The 12937-nt window shown below is 44.3% G+C and overlaps 1 protein-coding gene across 1 annotated transcript in view; it reads left to right on the plus strand.

Moving 5' to 3' along the window:
- VWA2 (von Willebrand factor A domain containing 2) overlaps positions 1–12937 on the plus strand; it is a 54475-nt gene that overhangs the window by 3573 nt on the left and 37965 nt on the right. The window contains exons 2-3 of the mRNA XM_029911392.1: positions 6286–6360; positions 12737–12870. Coding sequence (XP_029767252.1) covers positions 6286–6360; positions 12737–12870 — 209 coding nt within the window. The remainder of the gene's footprint in view (positions 1–6285; positions 6361–12736; positions 12871–12937) is intronic.

The raw sequence follows: 12937 nt of genomic DNA on the forward strand, positions 1-12937 counted from the left end.
TGGACGTGCCGCCCCTCTCCGGAGTGGCCGCCCCAAGCACCTGCTTGACAAGCTGATGCCTGGAGCCGGCCCTGGGGACTGTGACGAGACTTCAAAAGAAGTCCTCATCCTGATTGTAATACTGGATTAGCAATACTAAAAAGCAATGTTAGGGCCAGGGCCCAGTTCAGACTCAGGGCCAAATCCTCCAAGTGCTATAATTTGGCCCACTGCTTTACACCAGCAGAGGATCTGGCCCCAGATATCAGCAGGTGCAGTGCTATTGAAGTCAATGGAGCTGCACCTGCAGATGCTAGGCCTAGATTAGACCTTTAATAATTTCAAGTCGTATTTAATCATGAACGCATCTTTTCTTGTTGATAAATCAGACCAGTGGCAGGTTGGTAGCGGATTTACAGTCTCTAACGTACAGTAGGGCTGCCATGCTGTTAAGTGTCAAAAATGTCACTTCTGCAACATAGCGGTCCCCAGCAGGAGCCTCAGAAATGCCAATTTTAATTAAAAACCCTGATATTTAAATGCATATTCCAGTTTGTTCCTGGGGAGAAGTGCTTTGACCTTCTGGACCCTTTCATGGCTGAGCTGGGCAGAGTTTTCTTTTAGCAGCACTTCCAGTGCTATAGCTTATTAACTAGTGCAGGGGTTCTCAAGCTGTGTCAAATGCTTTTCTGCATATAAAAGCCAGGACCAGTGTTAGGGGGTAGCAAGCAGGGCAATTGCCTAGGGCCCCCTGCCACAGGGGGCCCTGCAAAGCTAAGTTGTTCAGGCTTCAGCTTTAGCCCCGGGTGGCGGGGCTCAGAGCCTCGGGCTTCAGCACCATGTGGTAGGGCTTCGGCTTTCTGCCCTAAACCCCAGCAAGTCTAATGCCGGCCCTGCTTGGCAGAGCCCCTGAAACCTGCTCGTAGCCCCCCTGGACCCCTGGATGAGACCCACTGAAGTAGTGCACCTAGTAAAGCCAGACATTAGCTAATGACACTTTGCAGCTGTAGGAGCTTCTAGACATAAAGGGGAAAGGGCTACGTATTACTAACCATCCTGTTCATGAGAATCCACCCTGCGATAAGCCCGTCCCATCTCCAAGGAGTAGGAGCAGTGTTTTTGCCCTGGCTGGAAAGCCGCAGGGATACTGACAGCTTGGGGTTGCCTACGATGGCATGTCGTGCCTGATGTGAATATGAGCACAGTGATAACTATTCCTACAGCTGGGCTCGGTCTCTAGCAGCAATAAAGAGGCAGGTCAGCAGGAACAAGTTATACTCTCAGGGTACGTCTTCACTTACATCCGGGTCCGGATGTAAGCAATCGGTTTTCTGAGTTCGATTTATCGCGTCTTAACCAGACGCGATAAATCGATCCCGGATCGATCCCGGAAGTGCCCCGGATCGATCCCGGAAGTGCTCGCCGTCGACGCTGGTACTCCAGCTCGGCGAGCGAAGTACGCAGCATCGACGGGGGAGCCTTCCTGCCGCGTCTGGACCGCGGTAACTTCGGACTAAGGTACTTCGAATTCAGCTACGTTATTAACGTAGCTGAATTTGCGTACCTTAGTCCGAAGTGGGGGGGTTAGTGTAGACCAGGCCTCAGTGTTTGTATGTTATGAGTAGGGCCCTATCAAATTCACGGTCCATTTTGGTTAATTTCATGATCATAGGATTTTAAAAATTGTAAATTTCATAACTTCAGCTATTTAAATCTTAAATTTCAGGGTCCTGTAATTGTAGGGTCCTGACCCAAAAAGGAGTTGGGGGGGGGGGGCACCAGGGTTATTGTAGGGGGGGGGGATGTGGTACTGCTACCGTTACTTCTGCACTGCTGCTGGTGGCGGCGCTGCCTTCAGAGCAGGGCAGCTGGAGAGTGGTGGCTGCTGGAGAGCTAGGTCATCAGTCAGCAGCCGCCACTCTCTGGCCACCTAGCTCTGAAGGCAGTGCAGAAGTAAGGGTGGCAATACCGCCAACCACCTAAAATAATCTTGTGCCCCCGCAACTCCCTTTTGGGTCAGGACCCCCAGTTTGAGAAATGCTGGTCTCCCCCAGGAAATCTGTATAGTATAGGGCAGTGGTTCTCAAACTTTTTTTTTCCCCCCCCGCGGACCACTTGAAAATTTCTGCGGGTCTCGGCAGACCACTTAATGATCTTTCCAAATGTTGTTTGTACCATTAGCTAACTATTGTAAAGCACTTTAGATAAAAGTGCTATATAAAAAAACCTTAATAATTAACGTTCTTTTGTTCTACAAATAAAAGCACACAATTCATATTTTAATATCAGTAGTCTTACCTTTCTAATGTGATGGATGTGCCCTCTCTCCCCACTGTGGCAGCCCCCAAGCTGGGGCTGGGAAGGAGGGCTGTCTCTCCCTGGCAGCCATAGCCCTGGAGCTGCGGAAAGTTGCCTCTTTCTCTGGCCACCACAGCCCTGCATGTCCCAAATTCCCCCCACCTCCTCTTCTCACCCCACTGCCACCTACCATCTATTCCCCACAAGGCTGCCACCTCACCTTACATGTGCATCTTCTCCAGGGTCCAGGCACCTAATTAGTGGAGCCACGCCTGCGCCGCTCTACTAATTAGGTGGGTGGCCCTTGAGTTTCTTGTGTGTGTGGCTGCCCAGGCGTGCACCTTAGAGAGAACTATCCGCGGACCACCTGAATGGAGTTCATGGACCACTGATGGTCCTCGGACCACATTTTGAGAACCTCTGCTGTAGAGGGTTGACTCTCAGCGCTGCTTGAGCCCCATTTTGAAGGCTCAAGTGGGTTCTAAGTAGTGTATGGTCTTTGCGGTGGCTCTCAACATGAGAAAATATTCACAGTTGGGGCGAGGAGCGAGGCAGTGAAAAAGGGATGAACGTTTTCGGTTAAGCAATGAGTGCAAATGTAGATGGCAATAGCTGTCCAATGTATGACTGGGCTGCAAAGTTCACACAAATCTTATATGTTACAACCTGGGCCAGTCCCCCACTGTACAGTCATCAGATGAGGAGTCTCAAGTGCTTCTGAGTCCACTGGCTCTGGAGAGAGTGTAATCACTATTTCTAGCTCTGGGACTATAGGGCAGGTTCAGATATCCTGTTTAACACCCTTCTTTGGGACATGAGGCATTACTGCCCAGCCACCCTAGACGCTGAAATCAGTGTCTGAAACCTCTTGAGCCCCCACAGTTGCTAATACATACTCACCCCTAAAGGTCCACTTAGGCTATAGCCTCTGGACTTCTAGTTTAATCCCTCTGGAGACATTGTGGCAGGAAAGCCGGGAATACAGGCTTAGCAAAGGAATTTCTTACCCACAGAAACTTTGCTCTGAAAGCACTTGAGAGTTACAGGTCTCTGAAAACAAAACAAAGGTCCTGAGACACACCCAGTTGGATATCACCCCTTCTTGTGAGGTTTGTCAGCATTTCAGGTTGGACCAAGTCCCTCCTGCAAGTCCTTCTCAGATGTGTCCATGGTCAGCCCCCATGCCCTGCACGGAGCAGCACCCCACTCTTAAGTCTCTGTCTCTTTGCCATATGGCGGAATTCTCTTTTAGACCTTGTCCTAACAGATAAAGAGGAACTGATCATAGAACTAAAAATTAATAGTAGCTTAGGTACAAGCGATTGTGACTTGATCATACTTAGAATGTGCGAGCAGAATGAAGGCCAGACCAGTAATATATACACTTCGTGCTGTAATAGGGCCAATTTCACAAAGCTGAAAACAACTATGAGCCCAATCAGCTGGGAGGAAGAACTAGAAAAATATGAATGATAATTGGGAATAATTTCAGAACACCTTACTAGATGCACCAAAAGCCACAATGCCACAATCGAGGAAGAAGACTGTGTTGGTTAAAAAAAGACTTGGTTTAGAGGGGAAGTGAAGTCAGCTATAAAAAATAATAATATATTACAAATTGAGGAAAGGGGAAGTTGATAGTAATGAATATAAATTAGAAGGTAGGAATTGTAGAAAATTGATAAGGGAAGTCAAGGGACACAAAGAGAAATCTATGACCTCCAGAGTTGAGGACAATAAGGAGTTTTTTTAATATATTAGGAACAAAAAGAATTCTGATAATGGTCCATTATTAGATGGAAATTGTAGCGTTACAATAATAAGGCAGAAAAGTGTTTGATAGATATTTCTATTCTGTATTGGAGGAAGACACATATTATGTAGTCTCATCATATGGTGATGAGAGAACACTTTCCATTCCACCAGTTTCTCTGTAGGATGTTAAACAGATTACACATTTTAAAATCAGCAGGTCCAGATATGTTGCATCCAAGAGTTTTAAAAGACCTGGTTGAGTAGCTCACTGGACCATTAATGTTGGTTTTCAATAACTCTTGGAGCACTGGGGAAGTGCCAGAAGACTGGAAGAAAGCTAATGTTGTGGCAGTTTTTAAAAAGGGTAAGCAGGATGGCCCAGGTAATTATAGGCCTATCAGCTTGACGTCAATCCCAGCAAAGATAATGGAGCAGATGATATGGGACTCGATTAATAAAGAACAAAGAAGGGTATATGTAATTAATGCAAATCAGCATGTGTTTATGGAAAACAGATCCTATTAAACTAACTTGATATCTTTTTTGATGAGATTACCTTTAATCAGCCAAACTGGTAATAGTGTTGACGTAACATACGTAAACTTCTTTAAGACATTTGATTTGGTACCGCATGACATCTTGATTTAAAAAAAACTAGAACAAATAAAATTAACATGGCACATGTTAGCCAGTTTTTAATCTACTTAACTGAGAGGTCTCAATGTAATTGTAAATGGGAAATCGTCAGTGAGGGGGTATGTTTCCAGTGGGGTCCCCCAGGGATCAGTTATTGACCCTATTCTATTTAACATTTTTATCAATGACCTGGAAGAAAACCTAAAATCATGACTGATAAAGTTTGCAGATGACCAAAAAATTGGGGGAGTAGTAAATAATGAAGAGGACAGGTCACTGATCCAGAGCCATCTGGTGCTCTGGGCTCAAGCAAACAATATGCGTTTTAATACAGCTAAATGCAAATATATACATCTAGGAACAAAGAATGTAAGCCATACTTGCAGAATGGAGACTCTATCTTGGGAAGTAGTGACTCTGAAAAAGATTTTGAGGTCATGGTGGATAATCAGCTAAACATGAGCTCCCTGTGTAATGCTGTGGCCGAAAGAGCTAATGCAATCCTGGAATGCATAAGGGGAGAATCTCAAATAGGAGTAGAGAGGTTATTTTACCTCTGTATTTGGCACTGGTGCGACCACTGCTGAACTACTGTTTCCAGTTCTGGTGTCCACAGTTCAAGAAGGATATCGGTATATTGCAGTGTTTAGGGAAGAGCCATGAGAATGATTACAGGATTAGAAAACATGCCTTATAGTGATAGACTTAAAGAATTTAATCTATTTATTTTAACAAAGAGAAGGTTAAGGGATGACTTAATTACAGTCTATAAGTACCTAGATGGGGAACAAACATTTAATAATAGGCTCTTCAATGTAGCCGAGAAAGGCCTTAACATGATCCAATGGCTGGGAATTGAAGCTAGACAAATTAAGATTGGAAATAATGCGTACATTTTTAAGGATGAGAGCAACTAACCTTTGGAACAATTTACCAAGGGTCGTGGTGGATTCTCCATCACTAACCATTTTTTTAAATCCAGGTTGGATGTTTTTCTGAAAGCTCTGCTCTAGGAATTATTTTGGGGAAGTTCTATGAACTGTGGTATACAAGAGGTCAGAGTAGCTTATCATAATGGTGCCTTCTGGCCGTAGAATATATGAATCTATAAATCAAATAAAGCCTAGAAATCCACCAAATGTGAGGTGTGTCATAGCAGTCAGAAAAGTGGCGCTGTACGCTGGCACATTGATATAACACGTCAGCTGTGTCTTTTACTTCACCATCATATCTCCTAGTGCTACTGACTTTAAAAAGAACCTATTTGATTAGTGCATCCTGCTATGCTCCTTCTGCAGAACAGAGTTCTGGTGATCTCAGCGTGTTCACTGTTCCTGTTGAGGATACAGGAATCAAAACACTACTTGATGTTTCCGATCCCAATCTGAGTTGGCAACCCTAATTAGAAAATATTTTGAGTTATAAACTTGGCACGTTTCAGAGAGTAAATTAGAACCCCAAGAAACATTGTTTTCGCAAATTCTTTACTGCTCCTACCCACCCACTTTAATTAATCGGTGTCTGGGTCACTAGCATGAATGAATGCCCTGCAGAAGTATTTTTAAATAGTTTTAGAAATAATCCGATTAATGGGTTAATATATATTTGATCCCACAGTGCTGCTCACATGGGGTCTACAAGAACTTCATGCCAACCAGGAGACAATTGTCAAGATTTCTGCTGCTGGCCGACGTAAGTTTGTTTTTATAAACTAGAAATTCAAACTCCTAATCCTTACCTTCAAGCAGGGCCATCCTTAGGCATAGGCGGCTGCGTAGGGCACCCAAAAATTTGGTGCACCCCTGGGTCTTAGTGTCCACCTCCCCGCCTCTTCCTATCCCTGTTATGACCCTTCCTGCAGGCTCCCACCACAGCTGGCTGCTGCAGCCTGGTGAGTCTTCCTCCGGAGGGGGTCTAGTTAAAAGTGAAAAAGCCTCTAGGCTGCCAGACCTGTTAGCACAACACTGAAACTGTTAAAGAGCCATTCAAGTGGTAATGAAGCCATTTAACAGGCATTTGCCAACCCCTAGGTATATACTGTCAGTTTCTGAATGTACTGAGAAAAACAGTTGTGCATTAATGTAATATTTACTCAGACCTTAGTTTAAAATTTGCTTTAAAAATATTTCATTCGAAGATTGCTAAAGATTATAAAATCACATCTCTAAAAAATCCTGGCATAGATTTTTAGATGCACAATCTGAGTATTCATCTTTAGCCTTAAATGCTTGGATCTTCAGACACACATTTTTTTTTAAATAAATCCCTCAAAAGACTACCCTTATCTAAAATACACATTTTAATTTCAATTACTATAGTACAAAAAACTTGCTTCTGAAGTCTTCCTGTCCTTTCTGTCCATCCCTTTCTTTCTTCATTCCCCTGTTGAAGAGAGCCCTTAAAGGGACAACACCCCTTTCCTTCCAGATAGCTGGACAAACGAGTTTCCCTTTCTTTACTTCTGACTATTTGATTAGTTTTAAGAGACCCCTCCAGCAAAATCGGTACTTAGTAAGATATAAAATCCTTTGTTATACCTAAAATCTTTAGAAACATATTTTTAAAGTTGGTGAAATTTCATAAACATGTCTATTGTTATGGAGATCACACAAAGTAAGTTAGTGTTCCCTTTTTCTAAAAGCAATGAATATTGGTATGAACACACTAAACCTCTGTGACTGATTAATTTAAAATCATGTCTTTGTTTTAGTGAGTTAACTATGTAGTAATTTGGAATGATTACTTTATGGAGGCTTAAGAGTACATTTAAAATATAAAATCAGCTTAGAAATACTGATTAAGAAAATGTAAAACAGAGAAAAGCTGCATCATTTATTCCATAATATTTCATGCTGTATTCAGCAGGACAGCTGACTTGCCCTAACTACAAAGTTTTTGCAAATAAATCTGACAAATTTCAGGGTATATCAAAATACCTGTGACTGACATTTTTCTTCCCAAATGTAGTGCTTTTAATTAGGTACCATCTGGCATGCAGTAGAAAACGTGCTCCATTTTCTTTTGAAAAAATCCTCTTCTGCAATTTCTTTCTAATGTCATTTGCTTCATGTGGGTTCAGGGATTTGGCTGGAAGGGGGTGAGCAGGGAGGGGGAAGGAAGAGAGGAGGGAGGCAGTGGGGAGAGGGCGGGGCCTGGGCAGAGTGGGGGTGGGGCCTAGGGCACAGCAGGGGTGGAGCATGGGTGGGGCCACAGGCAGAAGAGGTGGGCTGGGGAGCTAGCCTCCCCAAGCGGCAGCTTCACCCACCGCCCATGACAGCAGGTAAGAGCAGGTTGGCTCCCGCACACCCAGCGCACGCTGCAGTCTCCTTAGGCAGGGGCCGTATTCACAGAGGCGAATGTGCTGGCGCCGCGCATCCTGCATGAGGGAGAGGGTATGGGGGTCTCTATGGGGAACTGTGACTCTCCACCTTGTCCCTTGCCCCTCCCCCGCGGGCTGCGAGCCCGGGCTGCCGTCAGGCACAGGGGCACCAGTTTAATAATACTGCATAGGGCCCCATAAATCCTTCAAGGCTTTGCCCAGCTCTGCTACTGCTGCCTACATCACCTTTCCCCCTGCTTTTGCGCTCACCCTCCACCCTGCTAACTCCCCCTTCCCCCCAATGGGTACTTACATCAAGACTCCTCCAGATGCTATGTTCCTTGCAACCTCAATCTACTCTTTCAGATTTCAGGCTCGTTTATTTCAGTTGGTTTCTGTTCCACCACTTCAGACTTCTTGCCTAAATTTGTTCCCTCAAACCTCAATGTAATATTTCAGCATATTAACCCCTGGTTCCCCACTCAAGTTAGTTATGTGTTTAACAGAGGAACCAACAGGATAGTCTGAGCCAGGATGGTCTTGTAATTAAGATACTGTATAGTGACTCAGAAGACCTCAGTTCTGTTCCAGGTTCTGCCACAGGCTTCCTGGGTGATCTTTGGTAAATTACATCATCTCTCTGTCCCTCAGTTCCCCGTGTGTGAAATGGTGATAATGCTTCCCCACAGAGAGGTGTTGTGAGAATCAATTTGTTGTTATTTGTGCATCCGTGGTGGTGGGGATCATATTAAGTACCTCGATAGTCAGATAGAGGTGTATGTAACAAAATTATATTGCATGATCTTTTACCGTGACCTTCATTTTCCAGTGTCCATTGTCCAACTTAAAGCGTAAGCTCCTGTCGGCTGGGACCTGCCTGGTTTTGAACTTGTCTGTAACACACAATTCATCCTTATCATATTAGAGACTTAAAGAATGATGGAAAAGAGACTTCCTCCTCATTCTGGGTGTTTATTTCTTAATTACATTCATTTGAAGTCTGCAACAGCTGTAGAAACAGCAGTCCAGGAGGACTTAGTTATGCAGCAATAGAAAAACAATCGGATAAGATGAGGCTGCTTTGAACTATCTCTATATCATACATTAGCCAAGCTGTAACAGCCTCAGCCCAGGTGTGTCCCTAGCCAATGCTACTGCAGCAACTGAAAGTGACTGGAGAGAATCCAATGAGCACAAGGAAAACAAAAAAATGCGTGGGCATTATTCTGCAGATACACTGTGCATTGGTGCTCTTGATCTGTTTGTTACTCAGGGTTATACGCAGGGGCATGGTGTTCCATAAAGATGTTACCTCATAGCTCTAATATCTGTATCTGGTTGTTTAGGACATGGAGCAGCTAACAATATTAATATGGTTACTGACGTTCCTAGCAGTGTTCTGGGTGGCTTTGTAATGTCATGGGGACATGTCTTCCAGATTCTTTCCCCAGTAAGACACAAGAGTCTCCGGAGAATCCTTACTGGGTTTGTCACTGACCCCAGTACGGGTTAGGGCAGGATTTTTGGAGTTTAATCTGGGCTGTGTGAATACTCATGCAGAGCAGACATGACCAACGAAGCTCATAGTTACGCACCTCACTGGTGGGTCTCACTGCTTTGATTTCAAACATGGAGGCAGAGCTGCTGAAGTGTGAACAGCACTAGCAATGAGGCCCAGTTTGCCTGCTATAGCTTGTCTGGAACTGTTGTCTTAATTTTGGTGTTCCAGCCGATTGAGGAGTGGAATGAACTTGCAAAGAACAGGACTTCTGAGAGAATGAGGTTACCGTATAACAAAACCCGGCGACCCAGAATGGAATGCTTTAAAACTTTCAACCCTTTATAATCTGGCATTAGAAAATCCTAATTATAAACACACTTTCTCACTACTAGGAATGAAACAATTGTGATGATAAAATGTGTCTGGGAGGAGAAGTGACTGGGGGGGGGGAGAGGGGCACTGGCCACAAATGCTTTTTTATAGCTGGACCATTAAAAAGGACTCCAGTTATAGATGGAACACCCTTTACACCTTCTTCTGTATTTACTGCTTTCTGCTTTCTGACATTGCATCTCAGTTTCCCTCAAAAATGCTGCAGGGGTCTTTAAAATTTGCTCTGAACATAGCACTGACATTAAGGACTCAGTGAATTTTTCCCCCCTCTTAAAATTTCTCCTGGTGTTACCTGGCAGAGGAGCAACTGTTCACATGTATTTCGGGATGGAGCATTGTCTAGTAGTTACTGCTAGACTAGCGATTAGGAGTCAGGACTTCTGGATTCTGTTCTCGGCTCTGCTGCTGACTTGCTGTGTCAAAACACTCATTTTAAGGGATTTAGATAATTGGTTCCCATTAGGAGCCTGTGAAGATCACAGGTAAACTGAAGGCCAGAGAATCTAAAGCAATCTAGCATTATAATACAGGTTGATTTTTGGAATACTAACGTATCTCTAGGCTTAACCAATTCACCATTGTAAAGCACTTTCAGATCCTCAGCTGAAGGATGTCCTGTACGTGCAAGCTGTTGCAGTAGTTGCTTATCGGTTCCAGCTCAGTGGGAGGCCATAGTTTATGCCAAGATTCCATTTGATCTCTTGGAAATTCCAGGGTGGGAGAAAGTTTGCATGAGGGGTAGGAGGTGCCTTTTGGTTTTCCATCCATTTCTCTGGAGCCACTACGTAACCATGCTTCCTTAGGATAATTCCACTCCCCTGCTTTGAGGAGTGAGACTTCTGAGGTTGCCTCCAAACCAGCGTCCCCTACGCAGCAATGCGATGCATGCTCTGCTTCCTGAGCTGAATGTCATGCTTGTGACAGGCTGCTGAAAAACTGGAAGGATTTGCAGCTGCTCTGCCAATGTCAGGGCCGTGTCCTCTTCCCTATTAGCCAGATTTTTCCCAAATTCCAGGGAAGTGTTTTGGTTTGAGTGTCTCTGCAGGGACTGAAGAGGGAGCCTCGGTTTAATCTTTGTCAGTGAAAACCATCAGCTTCCACCTTGGCGCGGACACTCCCAGCAGCTAGTAATTACTGAGCAAACCTGTTCGCACATGCCTAGGTGACACCAGGACATCATCTCAGTGCAGCCCGAAGCTAGGCTGATCTAGCCAAAGCCTCAGAGCTGATCAGATAGTTTGTGTTTTTAAAATAGCATGTTTGAAAAAAGGCTTTTCTGCTTTCTTCAGGGACAAAATGTGTCTGATTCAACTGGCCACTAGATATGTTGCAAGTTCTGACTGTGTATATGTGCGTGTGGTGTTGTCGGGGAGCGGTTCTGTAACTTGTTTTTCGTTTGACATATCTCATGTAGGGCTGCAAAATGCTGAACATTCCAATCCAGGAAAGCAAATAGGGCTGCTTAAAATTAAGCACATGCATCAGTGGGCCGGGTCACCTGACCCAGGGCTGGCTCCAGGCACCAGCTTGCCAAGCAGGTGCTTGGGGCGGCCACTCCGGAGACGGGCGGCACGTCCAGCTATTCGGCGGCAATTCAGCGGACGGTCCCTTTTTTTTTTTTTTAAAGCCAACTATTCTCCCACCACCCAAAACCTACTTTCTCTCAGCATAGATCAGGGTTGCTCTCCTCCTCAATTTTTTTAAGAGGTCATTAAAATTTTTCAATCAAATAGATTTCTTTTTGTTGTTGAAAAGTTGTTGACTTCTTTGAAATGTCTTTATTTTTGCTAAACGTATTGCAACATTTGCATTGAAATGTATTTTGCACACATTATCAAAATGCAAATGTTGATAACTGTTCTGATAAAAGCTTCAAAGATGTGAGTGTAAAAAAGGGGGGAGGAGATAATGGCTTGTTTCCAACAACATTGACATTTTTCATGTAATTTATCTTTTACTTTTTCAACCACTTCTAATTTTTTGCCCTTCTATAATGCGCCTAATCCTAGATTTGGCACTTCTCTGTCTTATGGCCCCCATTACCAGTGTTGCCCAGGAAGGCTGTAGCTCAGCAAGGTCTTTGAATCCTTATCTCCTAAATCCTACGCAAACACTAACCACTGGACCATCCTTCCTCTCTACAACTGCTACAACTCAAGTCTTCTATATCCACATATAAACTATAATCAGTCACTTGCTGCTCAGCCTTTTCTACATCATCCTGTGGAGCATCTTAGTGGATGCTTAGCTGCACTGTCTCTGTGTTAAACAGAATCACTGAATATGTTAACTAAGAGCTTTTATACTCTTGCTTTAATTGAACTGGTAAAGACTCTCTAGGTTACTGAAATCTAAGGTGAGCATATGGGAAACCCCAAGTCGCAAGGATGAATTGTTTCTGGTACTGTAGTGCTGGGGGCCAGACCACAAATAATAATAATAATATGGAGATATACCTATCTCATAGAACTGGAAGGGACCCCGAAAGGTCATCGAGTCCAGCCCCCTGCCTTCACTAGCAGGACCAAGTACTGATTTTGCCCCAGATCCCTAAGTGGCCCCCTCAAGGATTGAGCTCACAACCCTGGGTTTAGCAGGCCAATGCTCAAACCACTGAGCTATCCCTCCTCCTAGATTTTCACTAGATTTTGGGGACTCCAAGGCTGGCCCCAGGACAATACAGTGGAAATCCCATATGCCGGATTTCTTGCTGTTTCTCTCTGGATGAGAGAAATCGATAATCAGCTGAATTTTCCTTCTTTTTTTTCTGTAAACCTGGCTCACTGAATTCTGTGGTCACCTGTGACCTAAGTATAAATGTGCATCCTGACAGCATGTATCTTGTTCTCTTGCAGTGATGCAGTGCTCTGCTTCAGTAGATATCCTCCTGCTGTTAGATGGGTCGTACAGCATTGGCAAAGGAAGCTTTGAGAGGTCTAAGCACTTTGCAGGCAAACTCTGTGATGCCTTGAACATCAATCCGGATAGGGTGAGTGTGGCAGTAAATGTCTTGTTTTCGTTACGAACAGCACGGTTCTACCTGACACATCCAGAGA

The sequence above is a fragment of the Terrapene carolina genome, unplaced genomic scaffold (assembly GCF_002925995.2).
Source record: "Terrapene carolina triunguis isolate 2854851 unplaced genomic scaffold, T_m_triunguis-2.0 Scaffold95, whole genome shotgun sequence".
NCBI lineage: Eukaryota > Metazoa > Chordata > Testudines > Emydidae > Terrapene > Terrapene triunguis.